This window comes from Stegodyphus dumicola, chromosome 2 (genome assembly GCF_044657685.1).
Source record: "Stegodyphus dumicola isolate Sdum_Otavi_A_Nest chromosome 2, ASM4465768v1".
Classification (NCBI taxonomy): domain Eukaryota; kingdom Metazoa; phylum Arthropoda; class Arachnida; order Araneae; family Eresidae; genus Stegodyphus; species Stegodyphus dumicola.
Window position 1 is genome coordinate 58,310,846 of NC_140769.1, and position 20,460 is coordinate 58,331,305.

At 29.3% G+C, this 20,460-nt stretch overlaps 1 protein-coding gene across 3 annotated transcripts in view; it reads right to left on the minus strand.

Annotated features, from left to right (window-relative positions):
- Positions 1–7,977, minus strand: part of LOC118197378 (tRNA (guanosine(18)-2'-O)-methyltransferase TARBP1) — a 65,999-nt gene extending 58,022 nt beyond the window's left edge. For 2 of the 3 annotated variants that reach the window (XM_035368887.2, XM_035368886.2), the window contains exons 1-2: positions 6,307–7,977; positions 5,511–5,580 (exon numbers count right to left, since the gene is read on the minus strand). In XM_035368887.2, the coding sequence (XP_035224778.2) occupies positions 5,511–5,580; positions 6,307–7,395 (1,159 nt within the window). In that variant the 5' untranslated portion in view covers positions 7,396–7,977. The remainder of the gene's footprint in view (positions 1–5,510; positions 5,581–6,306) is intronic. The other variant, XM_035368885.2, reaches the window with a different exon arrangement.
- Positions 7,978–20,460: the final 12,483 nt, after the last annotated feature.

The following is a 20,460-nucleotide window of genomic DNA, read 5'->3' on the forward strand; positions in this document are numbered from 1 at the left end:
GCTTTTATGTAAAAATCCTCATTGATCAAAGAAGTAGATGACAAATTAAAACTAGATTTTTTTACAGTTCTAATTTTCATAGAGATTAAAGAATGGTATTTTTAGAAAGATAAAAGTGTAGAAAATTTGAAAATGCGAAAATCCGAAAGCAAAATTTTTTCAAGATTTTGGGGTTCCAACTCCCCTTAAACACGCAGAACCGTAGGGCTCCTAAAATATTATGATTAGCGTGAGCTGCAATAATTTATGTTTTAAATAATTAAGTTTCTATTTTTATTACTCTTATTTTTACCTAAAATAATAAGAATTAAATTAGTTTTCATGCTTAAAATTTTGATAATATTTTTAATGCATTTTAACAATTACTTTTCAGAGGATGCTAGATGTTTATATACAATAGATGATCAGAATGGAAAAAAAAAAAAAAAAAAAATTATTATTGGTTCTCTGAGATGACAAAATACTTTTATGTATTCCCAGGGTCATTAAGGTTAGTAAACCACTGCTTTGAGTAATTAATCAAAGTTTGAATGAATCTTGAAAGATAACAAGATGTATAATGTTTGTTCTAGTTTTATTTACAATGCTACTTTAAAGGATTCGAATATTATTGAAGATTTTTGGCATTGTCAAATTTATTATGAAAAAGGCAGTTGTTTCAAAATAAAATATTTTAAGCTATCAGCAAGTAAATTCAAAAAACGACTTTGAAAAATTGCTTGTGTAAAATGAATGTTTTAAATGTATTATTTAGAAATGAATCCATTAATCTATTATATGTACAGTAGCACTAATTATTAAACATAATTTTGAGAATATCGACAAGCAAAGCACTTAATGAAAAAGACACTTTTTACTAAAAATATTATTATTCTGCATGAATGACAGAGAATATATGTAATGAATACCATGGCCAAATACCTATATAAAGAAAAAGAAACAAAAAAAAAAGTATTCTCTACCTCGACACTTGAAAAAGCAATCTTGCTATGCAACACAGTTAATTTCTGATTACATGATACTGCATGCATTTTCTTCAGATTTTGAAAGCACTTCTGCAAAGGATCCGTTAAATGTAAACATCGCCAAAAATTGCGATGAAATTTCAAAGATGGTGACCCGAAAAATTGGATTGTCGGAGGTAGCAACCTGGTTTCGCTTATAGACAGAGAATATTTCTCGTCTGTTCGGGGCTTCGTTTTACCGCTGGCTAGCGGTGCGTCACTACCGGGTGAGGTGGTGAAAATCGGGGGGGGGGGGGCTATAACACGGCTTTTTAGAATAGTATGGCTGTGTTCTTAAGTAATTTTTAAAAAACTTTAAACACGCAGAACCACAGGGCTCCTAAAATATTATGATTAACATGGGCTGCAATAATATGCATATTAAATAATTAAGTTTTTATTTTTATTACTGTTATTTTTACCTAAAATAATAAGAATTAAATCAGTTTTCATGTTTAAAAAATTGATATATTTTAATACATTTTTAAAAATTACTTTTTAGAGGATACTGGGTGTTTATATACAATAGATGATTAGAATGGGGAAAAAAAAATATTATTGGTTCTCTGAGATAACAAAATACTTTTATGTATTCCCAGGGTCATCAAAGTTAGTAAACCACTGCTTTGAGTAATTAATCAAAGTTTGAATGAATCTTGAAAGATAACAAAATGTATAATGTTTATTCAAGTTTGTTTACAATGCTACTTTAAAGAATTTGAATATTATTGAAGATACTTGGCATTGTCAAATTTATTATGAAAAAGACAGTTGTTTCAAAATAAAATATTTTAAGATATAAGCAAGTAAATTCAAAAAAACAACTTTGAAAAATTGCTTGTGTAAAATGAATGTTTTAAATGTATTATTTAGTAATGAATCCATTAATCTATTAAATGTTCAGTAGCACAAATTATTAAACATAATTTTGAGAATATTGACAAGCAAAGAACTTAAAAAGACACTTTTTACTAAAAATATTAGTATTCTGTATGAATGACAGAGAATATATGTAATGAATATCATGGGCAAATACCTATATATAAAAAAAAGAAACAAACAAAAAAAAGTAGTAGTATTATCTACCTCGACACTTGCAAAAGTAATCCTGCTAAGCAACACATAGTTAATTTCTGATTACATGATATTGCAAACATTTTCTTCAGATTTTTCCTACAACTGATAATGAATACTGGTAGTTTGATCTGGTTTCATATCATGATTAAAGAGCTGGCTGCATGTTGATTTTTCTAGTTTTTCTCATATGTAATGCAAATATTGGCCAGTTTCCCTTAGAAAGTTGTTCAAAACGGCATCTTTCTTCAGGTCCATAGCCAGTATTCTTTGTCATATTCGAATAACCTAAACTTTCCTTCAGATTCTACATTGACATGATGTATCTGTTGTAAGCAAGACAATGATCATTCCGTTTCTATCCGTGTAGCAGGAGTGTATTTAAAACATGTCAGAATCACATGATTCATAACAAAATCGACCATGTTTTAATCTTGAAAACTTTATAAATTTTCCCGATTTTCTTACGTCATGGGTTTTACTAACAAGATATTCATAGTTTTGTTCAAGTTCACAAGCAGTTGAGCAATACAATTGCTGAATACTGGTAGTTTGATCCAAGTTTGAATCTTCAGTATTCAGTATCTTGGGCCATCACACACTCATCCCCCCTAAAGTTATTACTGCTTGGCATAATAACAATCTCACTTGACCATGTTACCCACTTTGTCAAAACTAATATATCAGCAGTAGTCTCTCCAAAGACTCTCACTATAACAGAGATTTAAAAACATCTTTCTTAGAATAAAAATAGTTTTGTCAACATCTGGCAACAATTCATGAACTTTTCATGCAAAGCATTTACGACTCTTTTCAGATAAAACATTTTGAGAAGTGTTTCATCTGCCTTTTTCATACGTATGGCTGCATCATTCAGCAGAAAATTATCTTGTCATGTTTAATTTCATCAGGGTTTTTCCCACATGTGTTATAAGGAGAAATAATTTCAATGATATCCTTCCTGGAACTGGAATTATCCTAGGATACATATTAATTTGTCAACAGCATTGGTTATTTCATAAATGGAAATGAGAATATTGCTTTTTCCATTCTCACTTTGGATATTCTAAATTGCACTAATGTATATAGCATTGAATTAGGTCCATTTTAAGATAAATTTGCAGAACATCATTTCTTATAAGTTTCCAAACATCTTTTCAGAGATGGACTTTCTTACAAGATTCAGATAATGAAGATATATTTAGTGATCATCAGTCTGAATCAGAAAAGGAATTCAACTCTTCAGAAGACATTCCTTGTGGTCAAACTGATTATTTCGTAGGAAAAGATAAAACAACAAAATGGAAGAAAGAACCCTTTTGAATTCAAAGAGGCATGGCTTCCCATAATATCAAAAAAAAATTGCCTCGCAATGCACATATATACAGTCAAAAGTCGTTATTCCAGACTCGTCAGTACTTATTATACTATCCGGCGATTCCGGATTATAGATCATCAGTTTAAATCTGGTAAGATGGCATGCAGAAATTATAAAATTAAAAACATGAAACCGTAATTTATGAAATAAAGAACAATTATGATCAAAAGGGTATATAAATTTACAAAAAAAAAGTTTATATTATTTACTTTATTAAACATTTCTATCAATGTTTGTTGTTTTAGTTTCTTCGTTTTTTTATGTGATAATACTTTCTCTTTCATTCTATAAACACACATAATTTCTTGTTCAGTTACAAAGTTCTGCTGTTCAAGTCCTATAATTGCTGTGTTGAGAATACCGACTAATTTGTCAATCGAAATTTTTTCGTTTTCAATAACCTCTGTGTCCCTTTCTTCGCTATCGGAAGCGAATTATAATAACGAGGAATTGGATTTAAATCATATCAAAGACGGAGTACATTTAGATGAAATACTACATTTAGTAAGGAATTATAAACCAAATAAAATAAAAACATCTGCCCTGAAGATAAGGATAGTGCTGACAGAACAACTTCCAATTCATTGCCCCTTCCCTGGAGGCAGAGCAGAGTGAAATTGATAAACAGATTTTGGAATGGTTAGATAAACAAAGGATATGCCTTTATCCATTTTTTGCAGCAATTCCACTTTTTGTTTAATGGACTTCGAAACATACTTTCGCTTTGTAGATCCTTTACATATTAGTAAATATATATCAGAAATTCTATTTGACATAATCGAAAGTTCAAGCTTACTTTTATAAAATTGCTCTAACAGTCTGCAAAAAATAATAAGCCGGATCCAATTCGAAGATTAAGGAACAACGCAATCTGCAACATTAACTGAATTATATAATTTTAGCTTAGCTTATACCGTTCGTTATACATTAAACGCGTATTCGTAAACGTATTTTGCACACGCGCACATGCATATTCGCAGCCGTAAAGGTCGCAACGCATGCACAGAAAGTTTGTAGCTTTGAGGTCCGAATTAACGACTTTTGACTGTATAAAGATGTGGCTTCACCAATCGATGCATGGAAGCTAATATTTGACGACAGAATTATTGAAATGATTGCGAGATGCTCTAATATTTCTGTAAAAAATATTTCAGGAAATTTTAAAAGAGACACAAAACCTATGGAGAAAGAAGAGTTTCTTGCTTTTTTAGGTCTCATACATAGCTGGATTGCACAAATCCTCCTGTGTAAATTCTAGAGAATTATGGGCGACTGATGGAACAGGATTGGATATTTTTCATAAAACAAATGAACTTTAAGCATTTTCTTTCCATTCTTTGTGCCTTAAGATTCGATGATGTTGAAACACGGAATGGCAGAAGAAAGAGTGATAAATTAGCTCCAATAAGAGATTTGTTTGAAAATTTTGTCCAGAATTATCAGAAATTATATCATGTATTGTTTTCAATAACCTCTGTGTCACTTTCTTCGCTATCAGAAGAGAATTATAATGACGAGGAATTTGGTTTAAATCATATCAAAGATGGAGTACATCCAGATGAAATACTACATTTAGTAAGGAATTATAAGCCAAATAAAATAAAAAACATCTGCCCTGAACATAAGGATAGTGCTGACAGATCAACTTCCAATTCATTGCGCCCCCCCCCGGCCGCAGAGCAGTGTGAAATTGATAAACAGATTTTGGAATGGTTAGATAAACTTTTGGAATGGAATATAACTTGACTGTACACTGCTTCCATATGATAAATATCTTGCAACTTAACCATACACTACTAAAATCATGGCTGATTAGCCGTTGGTGAGTTTGGCGAATAAATACGCACCGGCGCCAACGGATCCTTTGCGGAAGAAAACCCTTTGCAGTGCTTCATTGTATTCACATTGCTAACAATTATGCTTAAATAAAGTTGATCTGTCAAAATACCACAAACTACCATCATTCAAGTAAAAATTACCTTGGATGTCATCACCAAATTATTATTTATGTACTTATTTTCATAACACTAACAGCATATAATTTTTATTATTACCTGATGTAGCAGCTGAAGTTAACTGTATAATCCTTAAAAATTTAGGCAGTACTGGTTTGATCACATGTGCCTGAAATAAAAAGTGTTCTACATAAATTTAATATATTAAAAGTACAAATAATTAAATTCATGCTTTGAGTAGCCATTTCATAATATCAAGAGCTATTAAATGATTTAAAGTAATCATTTCAGCAAGTTTTCTAATATCCACGCCAAGAAACAAATTATCACTTAATCATATATGCTTTCTCAAAACAGCTATGCTAACAAAATGTTGAACTAACACAAATTCTCAAAAAACGTGTTTGAAAAATTCAAGTAGATGGTTTTTTAGCTGTTACATATTAATTTGAAGAAAAAATATAATGAACATGCATTACATCCACTACAGATGAGTTTAACTGTAATCTCAATAATAACAAAGGACTTGTGTGATGTGATTTTCCTATTAAGAGATGATTTTAATTTCAAACCTGAATAATTTATGCATGTAAAAAATGTTCAGTGTAAAAATTCAAGTATGTAAATGCATACTTTCCAGAAAGCCAATTTATTATTTCATTTTAACACATATTAAATTTGTGACACCGTATTTGAAACTACTAAAGAGCATCTGATTAATTTTGTAAGACACTGTGCAATGCTTGAAATTAGCAGTATTGCACTGTATTGATAAACCACAGTCATCGAATACATAATGTAAAGAAGTTTGACTGCAGAGTTATGATACATTATTGATGTATTAAAAAACTCCAAATTAATTTATCAACATAATAAAATAAATATAAAATTTTACCTGTTTTTCTTCAAGTGTTTCAAATAAAGTTATTATATCATTCCAGACAGGAAGATCTTTCACAGATTTGACTGCAAACAAACACACACCACAATCCAGAATAACAATATTAGTGTTCTTCGTTTTCACCCAAAACAGGAAAATTTTAAATATGCACAGAGATCGTTTTGTTATGAATGAATGTCTTGAAGTTAACCCCATTAGGGTCATTTTCCAAAATGATATGTTATTATGAATATAGAAAGTTCTATTATCAGTGAAATCATTATAAATGTTTTTAGCCAGAGAATAAAATAATATATAAATGCCTATATTTCTGTCATCACAGTTATTTATATCATATGAATAATTTGAACAGATTAAATTCCAAATTGATCTTAACACATCTTCTGTAAAAGAAAGATTATGAAATGATGTAATTATAGGTAAAATATAATTCAGAAAGAATTTTGATGTTTTCAGATCTAACAAAGGCAAAGCACAGAACAACTTCATAGAAGTTTCGTAAGTGATGTACTCCAGATGATCTGTGACAGGAACACATTTTAACAATCTCATTAGAAATTTTAAACTGCAATCATATACAGGACATGCACCCATGTTACTAACACTTGAAAACTTATTTTGTTCTGCCCAAACTGTAAAGAAATTAGTCAAATAATTTAGCAAGTCTTCGAAGTAACTTTTACCCTTGATTTCTACGATAAGTATTCTCAAAAGGCATATAACAGCATCAAACGTTGCTTCAGTTTCAAAACAATCTTCAGGTATTGCATCAATATGCATTTCAAAATGAAGTTTCGCAATTTTGTAGACAATTATATCTAGACATGATATTAAAACTGCGAAAATTTCAGTATTTATACAGACTTCTTTTACTAAGCTAACCTCTTCCACCGAGTTATTCTTTTTCAAAAAGTTATACTTATCAAATAACTGCAGAACTTTTAAAAAGTCTGCAAAATTTTCTAGAGGAATGCGATCTTTTAGTTCTTCGATTTCATCTCGAAACTGAAAAAAGTACTTTAACATTTTATCCTTACTACAAAACTTTGCTAACAAGAATTGTATTTCTTCTTCTACTTTCATTGTGCACAGTGGTACATGTCTTTCGTATAATCAAGGAAATCCTGAAGTAAAATTTAGAAAATTTCAATTACATGTATATAAGAAATGACTTAACATAAATTCAAAATGCTCGTTGTATAGCACTAAAGGCATAGTTTTTTCTCATTGTATCATATTTCATATAACATCGTATTTTATATTATACACTAACATACCACGTTTCGGGGAAGAATAGATATGTTATGTTTAACTGTTTTAAGTCATTTAACCCGTTGAATGTGTAAATAATGATATAAATATTTTTTTTTTTTTTTTTTTACACCGCCGAACAATAGTGTACAAATGTTTTCTTTCTCTATTTTTTTTCTTCGGGAAATAAGTTAGGCATAGGCTGATCATATGTACCCTTCTCAACGGAAAAATACCTTTTTTTTTTTACTTTTCTAGGCTGTTTCATCATTTTAATAAAATTTTTTAGTTTGTCCCGTTATCTTAGATTAATGATCATAACCTGCAAGTTAAGCTTTTTCTCAGTGGTTTTTATCTTCTTATATTTTTCGGCGATCTGTACGAGTTGCTGAAGAAATTATTAATTATTTCACCCACATGTACGATGATGTTCAAGTTTTTAGTAGTCTGCTAATATACAGTACTGAGCATGTGCAGCGATGTTTTATTCGTATGATGGGATGTTAAGATTCAGAGAATCAGTATCAGCTTCACTCTCAGCGTCTTTGAGCGTTTTTATCCTCTTTATTGATGCGAATTTCACATTTCTTCAATGAAACAACGTTATCCAGTTTACAGTGAACGCACGTCGTTTCCTTTTTGGCTTTTTTTTGACAGTTTGGCTTTTAATACTGTTTTCTGTTCTCCATTTCTTTTTTCCTTAATTGCTTTCCTTCCAGAATAAGAGCTAAATTATTTTGATAACTGGGTGAAAGAGAAACCTTTTTAGTACTATATTTTATAGGACAATTACCTATTTTATTATCTTGTTATATAACGAAATGTTTCGTTTTGAATTAAAAGCTTTTATAAATCAACACAATCATACACTCCAAATTAGTTAACTACAATCTTCGTTTCCAAATTAGCCCTTTGTTGTTTAATCTATAATACTGAACAAATAGTTAGAGGTACAAAAGTCAGTAGCTGGGAAACGTAATTATAGAAACTAAATTACAGGAAATAAATACTTATACTTTATTAAGTTATATTAGTTATACAAAACGGCATTTTTTTACAATTTTATGGGATTTTTAAGCTATAAATTTAACATAACTGTCTTATACTGCACAGCTTCAATATATTTAAATAACTGCATTACGGTAAAAATATCGTATAATTTGTTTCATTTCATGGTTGATGTGAATCATTTGTTTTAAACATTTCAGCATTTCCTAAACGCATTTTTCTGTTCTCTTAACAAATAGAGTACAAATTTGTATGAATTAATTATCCTAGTTCATAAAACAATTATTGTTACCAAAGCTGACTTACGGAAAATCTGTATTACTCACTTCTGAGAATATACACTATACTATGACTTTCACAGCAATGCCTAAATACTATTCGTAGCTCATACGGTAAACTGAATGAAACTCGGCTGTTTATGCGTTAAAATACACAAGCTCCTTTATTTAATCAACACATATGGGGAGTAAACACTTATTGTATACTAACTTGAATGATAGCAGTAATAATTAATATATAATAATTGAAAATAAATTTTAAAATTATTATTAAGAATGAAGCGATTATCGACAAGAAAAATACCAGAGATGTATGAGCTTTACAAAAGCGCGCGAGAAAAATCAATGAAGATTTTTTCCTATCCACAAATTTCTACAAACAGACAATGAAATCAGGACATTTGAAATTATTTTAATACGATTTTTCAGAGCAAAGATGAAGATTCGGAAAAGATGTTTTGATGTAAATATGAAGTAACATGAGATCTAGGCATTCTTGCTATCCTTCTCCTTTAATACGAGTATAAACACGATTCAGTTTTTTATTTAATTTAAATGATATGAAGATATCATGTTTTACAATGCATACTTTCAAAAAGTTATTAATGTGAGCTAAATGAATCTGTACAACACAGAGCTGTACCGTTTTGGGGTGAATCAGGCATTTAAAAACAATGGAGCACATATACTGTATGTATAAGAATTTGGAGAATGTGGAACGTAATAAAAACGTTTAGGAGAAGTAGTTATGAGATTAATTTCACATATTAAAACCTGGTGATAAGACCCTGGTGCTTTACTTTCTTTAAAGTACTTCATTTTTCTTTAAATGGATTTTCTTTAAAGTTTTCATTTGATTTCTTTATTGAAATCACAAATTATTTCAAACTGTTAAAATGCCAAAAAGGCATCAATACATGTTTTAGCAATGATGTTATAGTTTTTTCACTAGACGGGAATTAAAGAAACAGTTTCCTTAGTATACTTTTAACTGAAAAGAAATATATTATTTGATTTCTTCAATATAACAAATGAAAACAATGAAATATGAAACCACGTTTATGCCTTTCATTTTAGAAACTACGCAATTAAAACTGAATTTCAGTTATGTACTTAAGTTCAAATTGAAATTGACTGTATTTATGAAAATAAAAGTAATTTCACTACTTAATTTTGTAGGAACAACTTTACAACTTTTGTTAAAATTAAAAAACAACGAAAATATAAAACTCCTTCTCTTACATTAAAAGAAATATTTGTTTGTCCCACAACGCAATTATGCGGAGTTTTCAGAACCTTCGACTGACTCTCCAGGAATTGGCTTTCTGTTATGAAATTTCCAAACAAATGTATTTGCTTATTTAAATGCGGCAAAGAACTGAAGTCTAAATTATATTTTACCTTAAAATCAGTTTTTCTTCCCCTGTTTGGCAAAGACTTTACTTTAACTCATCAGTGTTTTATAATATACGAATTTCTAAGTTATCACAATGAAATTTTTAAATTCCTTTGTGAAAGATTCCTTTCTTAATTTTTCGAAGCTTTTCAAATACGATTGCAGAAATTAGTATCTTTTCAATGTCTATTTCTGCAAATGCTACATTAAAGCAAAACTAGATGTGATAAGTTTAGATAATTAAATTAGAGCTAATTAGAGGGTTAGATGTAATGTTTAAGTTTATAATAACAAAATAAAATATCTTGTTTGCAGAAGTGAAATATATTAATTTAAAATAAAACTATTATTTCGAATATATTTTATCGGTGAAGCTTAAATATACATTTCGATTTATAGTAATTTTCATTACATTTATAAAATTGTCTGCAATAGGTTAAATTTTCTTAAAATACAATCTGAAATTCGGTTTCTTTATAACATGAAGTAACTTGTACTTTTAGAGACAAATTACTATTAATTTATACTCTTTTGTCACAAGTGAAGTTTTAATTTCCTTTATATATAAGTAACGATGGAATGTAATTTCCTTATTTTTATATTGTTATCATTTAAATAATTTATATATCTATTTAAAAAAATAATACCATAAATATATTCTCTTAATCTCTCAAGTAACAAATACTTTTGCACAGGTTTTCATATTTTTCTTAATATATAAAGTGAATACGAGTTTCCTTAGAAAGTCCTCCACAAAGGCACCCCTTCTCTTAAGTAGACAGCCCTCGTATGTTTTGCCATATTCAAATAATTTGACCTAAACTAGGAAATATTTTTCTCTAACTAAGTCTCTTAATAAGGAAATTAAGTTACTTTAACAACACAAATATATTATACGTAAAAGTGTGACATAATTTGCGAAAAGAAAAGATCTGATATAATAAATTTTAAAACTTATATCAGAAATTTACATATAGGAAACATGTAGAAAAGTTCAGCGTTTTAAAGTAATACACCAAAACGTGGTTATGGAAGTATTGCATCATTTATAATGTGGCACTAAGTACCACGCATGGAAGTAAGTAATTATTTTGCGAATAATTTTGAAAAATAGATGAACACGATGAAAGTACTGCAGTAAAATACATAAAATCAATTCTTGTTTCACATTATCTTTTTAACATTAAAAACAACAAAAAGTGAATTATATCTACCAAATAAACCTGACTCTCTAAATTAAAATTTCTAAGCAGTGAGACTTCCAGTATTAATTTAATCAACTGCCAGTATTTCTTTTTGATCATAGCATTTAAATTATGCTTTTATTATTACATATTAATTATTACTGATATCATTCACAGCAATGTACAATAAACAGTGCTTACCTGAAAATGTAGCAAAGATGATGTTTTCGGCGAACAGAACTAAAAAAATGATCGCGAAGATCCTAAAGACAAACAAACACTATGCAGATGAAGAAGCCTTTCGTCAGTGTCTCTTGATAACACTAGATACGATAGAATGTTAATCTATTCACCACAGAATATAGTTCAATGTTTCGAAGTACCACATCAATAAAAACATGCTATAAACTGTTAATATTTGTTTGTTCTAACAATTTCTGTTTCAATTATATATAATATATATTATATATATATATAATAATTTATTTCCTTATATATATATATATATATATATATATAAGGAAATAAATTATTATTATATATATATATATATATATATAATTTATGAAGCAAAGCAGTAATAACAATTTTGGTCAAGAAAAGCTCTTGGTAGCTCTTGGTAACTTTTAGGCGAGCTTACTACAATATATATATATATATATATAAATTATTTCCTAAACAGTATTGATTAATTGATTATATTATCTCCTAAGTTTAATTAAAGTAGAATTATTTTAAAAGTGTGCATCCATACTGGTAAGTTATATTTTGAAAGATGTTTTGAAGTAATTTGAAAGCAAAATGTTAATAATGTTTTAACGGGGACTGGAGTTGCACTAAATGGATTTAAGTTCATACAACATTATATATATATATATATATAATTGAAATAGAAATTGTAAAGCTAACTAGTAATTAGACGTAAGACCTATTTGGTCTTAAAAATTTTTGCGCATAATGCTGCAAAAAGATATAAAATAATAGAAGGTAGAAACATTGCTGCGATCTTGCTAAAAAGTTACCAGGAGCTATAGCTCCACGAAATAGTTCAACTCTGCATTACTAAAATATTAACAAATAAGAAATATTTTAACAAAAAAAAATTAATCTGTCAAAAAACTGGAAAAAAAAAAACTGCATGCAAGCGAAAAAACTGTTAAAATTAATGTAGGAAGACATGCGAATGCACGAAAAAACTAATCTGACCGTTGTGATACGTGAAAAGTTAATACACATAAAAACAGTTTGACGGAAAAAAATATTAAAACATAAAATGCAAAAATTATAATGAAAACATAAATTGCAAAATTACAAAAATACAATAATTACAAATCGGAAAATGGTAAATTAACCCACTCGTACCTTCAACCAGGCTTGTCAAGGGAAAAATGATTGAGTGTCGAACTAGGCCAAATACCATTACGCGTTTCGCCGAAACAGACCATTGAAGCTCTTGTTTGATGAGTAAAATTTTTTATAAAAAACATGAATTGTCCCGAATAAATCTTTTTTGGAGCTTCAATTCTCTGTTCCTTTTTCCCGACGCGTCCGCAGAAAAACACATTAAGGTGTTAAAAAAGGTAAATGCAACTCCGAGCAATGTAAAATTAAAATCAAAACAAAATAAATAGCGGTCTGATGGTACTGTAATCAAATTAATATGCAATGAACTTGCAAGAAAACAAACGCCGTTGGGTCTTATTAGGACCAAAAAAAACACATAAAACAAAAGAAACTAAAAAACTGACCTGGGAGGTGCCGTCCTTTGCATCGCGTAAAAGATTTGAAAAGGGTGCAAATCCCCTCAGTGTCCCACCGGTGGCATGGCAAATGCGGTCAAGAGCAGGAGACTGACGTTAATTACGGAAGGGGAAAGTAAACGGCTGTGTCAGGGATCATAAGGGGAGATATATTTAAAACAAAAATTGTTTTTAGGTCTCATTCAGTATCAGTATATCAGAAATAAATGATGCACATGGTATCAGAATGGAGACAAATTACATAAGATATGAAAAGTTATATTTATTTGTTTATTAACATTTCATTATTACATTGTTTTCGTTCAGGAATTTCCTTCCGACCCCCTCTGAGCAATACATACAGGTACATGTAAGTCGGCTGAAAAGCACTGCTATAAACAAATAATCCAACCCAATTCCAGTTGAACAGCCCTTATTAATACTAATTGTTTACGGAAAGCATCCTAGTTTTTGAAAAGCTTCGTATCATCTAACATAAAATTAATTAATCATCTTAAGAATGATTTTGTGTTGAATATGGCAAAACATATGAGGGTTGGCTAGGAATGATTTCATGGAGAATTTTCTAAGGAAAATGGGTTCATATTTACATACCTTAAGGAAATCCACAAAAAAACTTACACAAAGTGGTACGTTGCAGTAGGGTTCCTTCAATCCATCTGTTAAATTTGCATCTAATTGTCAAGTGCTCAATTTTTTTTTCTAGTTTATACATTCAAAGGAAAATACAAGTTACTCACTGAACTTCGCACGTTAGTCTGAATAACCTTTAAACCCGATGAACAGTATATTTCTGTGACAAGGCGAGCTTTCTGACTGTACAATCTGTTTTACATTTAGCGAGCTTGTGCCGAATAAGTTTATTCGCTATTTTATGTAATTTTTGCAATATTTTGTAATTCTTTTATTTTTTTCATTTCAGTTTTATTTTTTTAAAGATAGTTTCTTTTTATTCACAAATATTTATATTTTCTATTTTTCTAGTAAGTGAAACATTTAATTAGATTCTGATATTTTGTTTTCATAAGATAAAGTACGAAACCTTTGTTAAAAATTTCATTGCTCACTGCAGTTCAATGACCGTATTTTAATGTGCTATTTTATTCGCGAGTCCGTTCATCCGATTTGAAACTTGGAAATGAATTAACAAATCGATCTTTCCATTCAATTGGTCCTATCGACTTGAATATAGTGAGCCTGAGTAAACGAGAAATATCTTTCGTAAATATAAAAACCATTATAAGCGCATTTCTAAATAATAATTTTAAAATATAATTTTGACAGCTGTTTGACGCTGCTTTCAAAAGATTTCTTAATTATAAATATAAATATATATACTGAAAATTACGAAGAGAATAACACATACGTATCTGTTATTACGAGAATAAGTATTTCTAATGTATGCAATAGGGCTTGAAAAATTTGGATACATAAATGTTTTTTCTTCAACTAAATTTAAGAATTTATTGACTATCGGGATCTATTCTCACCAGCAAATGATAACATCCTGGGTTCAAATCACATGCAGAATCTTTTATGATTAATGAAATTTTGTTTAACAAATTCCAAATTTTCTTGTTATCTATTAAACAATTTTAAGCATGAGAGTGCCTAGTAATAATAGTTTTAGCGTCGCTAAGAATCATTTTCTGGATTCTCATATTGATTTTTTTTCAAAAGATATTAAAAGCTGCAATTGACAAGTATGAGCAATGCATAATACATACATATATAACGTAAGCATACCATAAAGAAAAATGAACCCATAACAAAAGCTGATCGACTGCTATTGAACTCTAAAGAGGGGTTTATCAGAGGGAAAATGGCAATTAAAATCAATTAAAATTCCATTTAATTGATTTTAATTATTTATTTACTGTATCAATTTATTACTTATTGAAATGGATTGGAATATTTGAATATGAATTAGCTGAATATTTAAGAATAATATTATGACTGCGAGACTAGAAAAAAAAAACATTTTTTGAATATTTACTTTCTTATAGAATGCAGATGACTTCATTTTTACTCAACGAAAATCAAAATTTAGTAGCTAATTAATCTGTCCTGTATCGAGCACTTTATTTCAGTGATCCGTATTAATGTGCGCTTTTTAAAAAAAAAAAAATTAAATGCTTCAAGAATGATTAGAAAAGGCCATAATTCTCTTCTTACCCTTAAATTCTTCAATAAAAAAAACTGCATTTTCAGCTATAACCAAGTGAAATAATTTTCTAAATATAATTCAAAGCATGAAAAATAAGGTACATAAACAGCTTGGAAATGGAACTAGCATTGAGATTCTCTTTAAGAAATATGGTGAAGCTTAAAAAAAAGTCTACGAAGTGAAGTAATTCCGTAGAATATTTTCTAACTCTTTATGATTAAATTGCACTCAATTATACTTTATAAACGACATGTAAATACTATTTAATGTATATGTGTGGATGGGTGTGTGGGGGGGGGGCTCACTAGCGGCTGAGCTGTTATATATATGTTATATAAAGTCGTTGAACTCTGGCAGGTCGATCCGGATCGACGGGGATGGCTGTATTGGCGTTTTCGAGGTTTTCCCCACGTGTAACGTGCATAAGAGTCAGTTTTTCTTAGAAAGTTCTCTACGAGGCACCCTTACCCTTAGGCAAATAACCGTCAAATGCTTTGCTATAATCAAACAAACCAGACCAAACAATAGATATATAAATAAGTAACTTAAAAAACTGCTATATTTTATGTATACTTATCAAGTAGTATTTCAATATATATAATGATTAAAAGAAAGGAAAAGTCGGAACCTAACTGATTATATATAATGTAATACCTATGAAGGCCCTAACAATTCTTTCTCACTTAAAGTCGTAACCCAAAAAGAGAACAAATTAAACTTCAGATACGTATACAATACTGAATCTAATACAAAAAATACAAATATAAAAATAAATTATATGTGTATGAAACCTAACTAACTATTTATATTGATATTACGTAAATATACGTATGGTAATAAACATTGTATAATAAAGATATTTTATACCTTGTTCTATATTTGATTCAATTTATATATACCTATACATAGATATATATAATTTAAGGATTATAGTAGTAGTTAATACTACTACATATAAAACACAAAAGTGCATCAATAATGTATTTTTCAGTATTATTTAACTTCAATCTTAAGAATTTTCTGCAGTCTAGTTTGCGTTATTTTATTCATAAGTCTCAAATAAAAACTGTTATTCTTTATATATCATTAGAAAATTAACCAAAAAGCAGCGACTACAATGTAATTGAGAAACAGTCCTTAGCCGTGAAAAGGTTGAAAGCCATTCGGTTATGACTATTATCTCGCATACTCAGCTACTTCGCATACATGGAACATAGCATTCGAAATGAAAAACTCAATATTTACTACAAATTCATTCGTGTAACAAATATCTATCTTTCTACACCTATGGCTTTAAAAAAAATATGTTATTTATCTTACAGTTTATCGTTAAGTAATACATTTTCATTGTACAAAATTGCATTCATTCGAAGAATTCAATTTGTATTTTCCTCTGTATAAAACTGAATGTAGAGAACTTAGATGTTTAAACGACCCCCACATTTTGTCAAGAGCAGGAGCAAGATTATCCCCTACTTTTCAGCCCCCCCGGGAAAAAAGGGGTTCTAAATTTACGACCTGACCGCATATGGGTGTATTTCGTCCCACCAACCTTCCTTCTCGTCGTGTGACGTAGGTGGGTGTAACAATCTAATCTGCTTAGGCCAATGGGCTGAAATTGTAGTTTTGGCGGGAACTCTTGTCCCCCCTTTTTTTAGAGAGGGTGAAAGACGCGAAAAGACACGTAAAGAACTCAATGGCGTCAGTCAAGCTGTTAGAAGAACAAAACTGCTTCAAATAAGTGAAAATGGCTAATTCAGCTAAAATTACTTATTTTTGGCCACAAAAGAAAGAGTAAATTGGAAAAAAGACATTTGTTAATAAAAGTCGTCATTCTTCAAGCTAGAGGGCGGTCAAGCTACTATGAAAAATGAAAAGGCCCGATTTGTTAATAATAGTAGATTTTGGCCATCTAAGTAATTCAAAACTATTAAAACAATAATATTAAAGTATAGTGCCATAATCTTTGGAGGAAAGAAAATGTAGTGACGAGAATAATCTGTACATTTATACAATTTTTACATTAGATTATCTGAATCAGCCATCCACTTTATACCGTCCCATTGGGCTTTAAGCATAAAATTTCATTATCCAAAACAAATTATCTAAAAATTGGTAAGGCTAATGCCAGCTTTTTTTAAGGTATTTTTAATTATTTTATGAGGAATTTGGTTATTTTTCAAAATTGTGACAAAGTAAAGTATTTCTTCTTGTAAGTGTTCTGTAGTATTACATATTCTTTTCATTCTAAGTAGCTGTGAAAAAATTGTGTTAATGATGATTCTTTTGGAAATATTAGAATTCCATTTGGTTAACTTTAGTGTAGAAAAAAGGAATTCTCTCCTCTTGTCGTAAACTTTAATAAAATTGTAATTAATAATATTTAGGTCAAGGTATACTACATTATTTTGCACCGTATTTGTATTATTTAGTTTTAAGCAAGTTGGGTAGATATTAGCAGCTTCTATTTTGTTATGGTTGTTAAAGGCTATGATATCATCAATGTAATGATATATGTGTTGGTAAAATTTATGTTCTTTATTTAGTGAATGGACAAAGGTCAATTCTTTTATGAAAAGGAATAATTCACACACAGCACTTAAAAAATTACCTCCCATTGGGATCCCTTGAATTTGTTTAAAGATGCTATTGTTAAAGAGAATAAAATTATTGAAAAGGACGCTCGAAAGAAAAAGTTGCCATTTTTTGGTATCAATTATTGTCGAAATCTGTGGAATTATATCTGGTAGAGCAAGTAAGCTGGTATAAATTTCTTCAAGTGGCAAGGTAGTATAAAGGTTCTCGAAATCGTAGCATTGTATATGGTCTATTTTAAGTGAATTAATTGTCTTAATCACTAGCTCGTTACTTGAAATCATCCAGTTGCAATGCAGATCCTTAAAATCATAGTTATTAATCAAGTCACGTATTAAACGAAGTTTGTTTGCAAAAAGATAATCTATTTCTTTAAGATAACTTTTGGTACTATTGCCTATAAACCTGAATTTAATAGGAGACTTATGAAATTTTGGAAACGCATAGATATTTTCAAATCTGTTATTATAGTTCCGGGGATGTATCTTAAGTCTTTTATGAAGTGCGTTAAATTTATTGATAAGAATTTTGGTGCTGGCAGTAATTTTTTGGTAAGTGCAATTACTATTTACTTCTTTGTGCAGAAGGTCGAATTAAAACTTTTTTCAAATAATACTAAAATTGTTGCTAGCTTTGTCAATTTTTGTAATGAAAAAATTATCTTGTTGTTTTTTAATTAGATTATAGAGTTGCTTCTTATTGTGTAAAGAGTTGAAAGAAGGTGTCTTGAATAGTAAATGTTGAAATTCTTTAATCAGTGCAGCTTTCCATTCAAGAAAAGTAGTAGTAGGTAAATTGGATTTATTACTAACTAAAATGATAAATTTATCAAGATCTTGATTGAATTGTTTGAGGCAAAAGTGTTTATTGATACTGAAAGTAGGACGAAATTGGGTTCCAAGTTGTAAAAGGGCTCGCAATATGTACAATATTTCAAAAGAATAAATACTAAAGTTAAATTAAATTTAAATAATTCTCTTGCACCATTGCTGCAAGGAATGAAATTTGAATTTAACAAACATTCTCTATTCGTAAAAAGCAAATTTAAAGTTAATTAAATTTAATGCAAACAAATAAATGATTAATTATTGCTGTGAACTAATCTACAATATCATTTAAATTCTGAGAGCATATGTAAATCAAGTGCAAGTATCAAAATCCTTGAATAAATATATAATTCCAAAAATTTATTTATCCTATTATCTTATTATTCACTTATGCATTTCTATAAATTTTTGGAATTATAAATTTATAAAATGCTTAAGTGAAAAATAAGATAGTCGGATAAATAAATTCCAAAAATTTATAAAAATGCAAAAGTGAATAATAGAATAAATAAATATATAATTATAAATAAATTCCAAAAATTTATAAAAATGCATAAGTGAATAATAGGATAAATAAATTTTTGGAATTATATATTTATTCATGAATTTTGATACTTGCATTTGATTTACCTTGTTACCGTTAGCTTTACCACTAACCAAGCATCACACAGGAGTCGTATGCATATTTTGGCTTATATACATCATCAAGTAAATCAATTCTTAAAACTAAATTTTTTGGTCCTATTTCAGTGTGCTATCGTCTAAAAATTTCACCAGAGTTTGTTCTTCAACTTCTGGTACATTTTTTACAAAAAACATTACCTTTTAAAGTGGCGTTCCGATTGAAGTTAAACGGGCTGCTAAAAATATATTTCATGTGCTTACAAATATATGTTAGCCAAAAAGATACATTTATAAATAGATAAATACAAATTTAATACAATCTTTAATGCAGCGGAATATTTAAAAGTCTATCAAATTTAATTTATAATTAACGTTTTTAGTTTTTACTTGTTTCAAAAGAAAAAGTAACAAATCTTTTAATCATATCTAATTTGCTATAGCAGTTTGATATAGTCAGACATTCATTTTCAATGAGTATGCAGAACTAGGAAATAATTGTCAGGACAAATTTTGCTATTTCATGGACTTAAAATTATAATTTTTGCCATTGATTTTTTTTTAATTGAATTTCTTGAATGCCTAATTTTATCTATGAAAAAGTACTGTAGTTGCAGTTATCTTATTTTTAACTAAATTCAGCTGCTGTCTTTTTCAGCATGCAGATTTCTCGCTATAATATTAATTCAGAAATAAGTATTTTTTAGCAAAACATTCTTTCCCTAAGCGAGCGTTCATTGCTACTTCTGCCGCCATTAATTTTTGGTGATTACACCTGATTGCTCCTTTTTTACCACATAACCCCAACGCATCCGCAGACATACGGTAGAAGTTGAACATTGTTGAACTCCATCCGTACGTCATCCATCACCGCACATTAATCGGATAGCAGATGTCAATCAAAGTGAACTTGCTCGCTGATTGGAGAAACGCATACGCAGCAGTGGAAACGAGCCTTAATGAGGGATTATCCATAGTAACAGATCGGGATATGTATTTGGAAAATGTTGTTCCGTTTGCAGTTATTATTTAGTTTTGGTATCGGTCCCTGATTGTCGCCC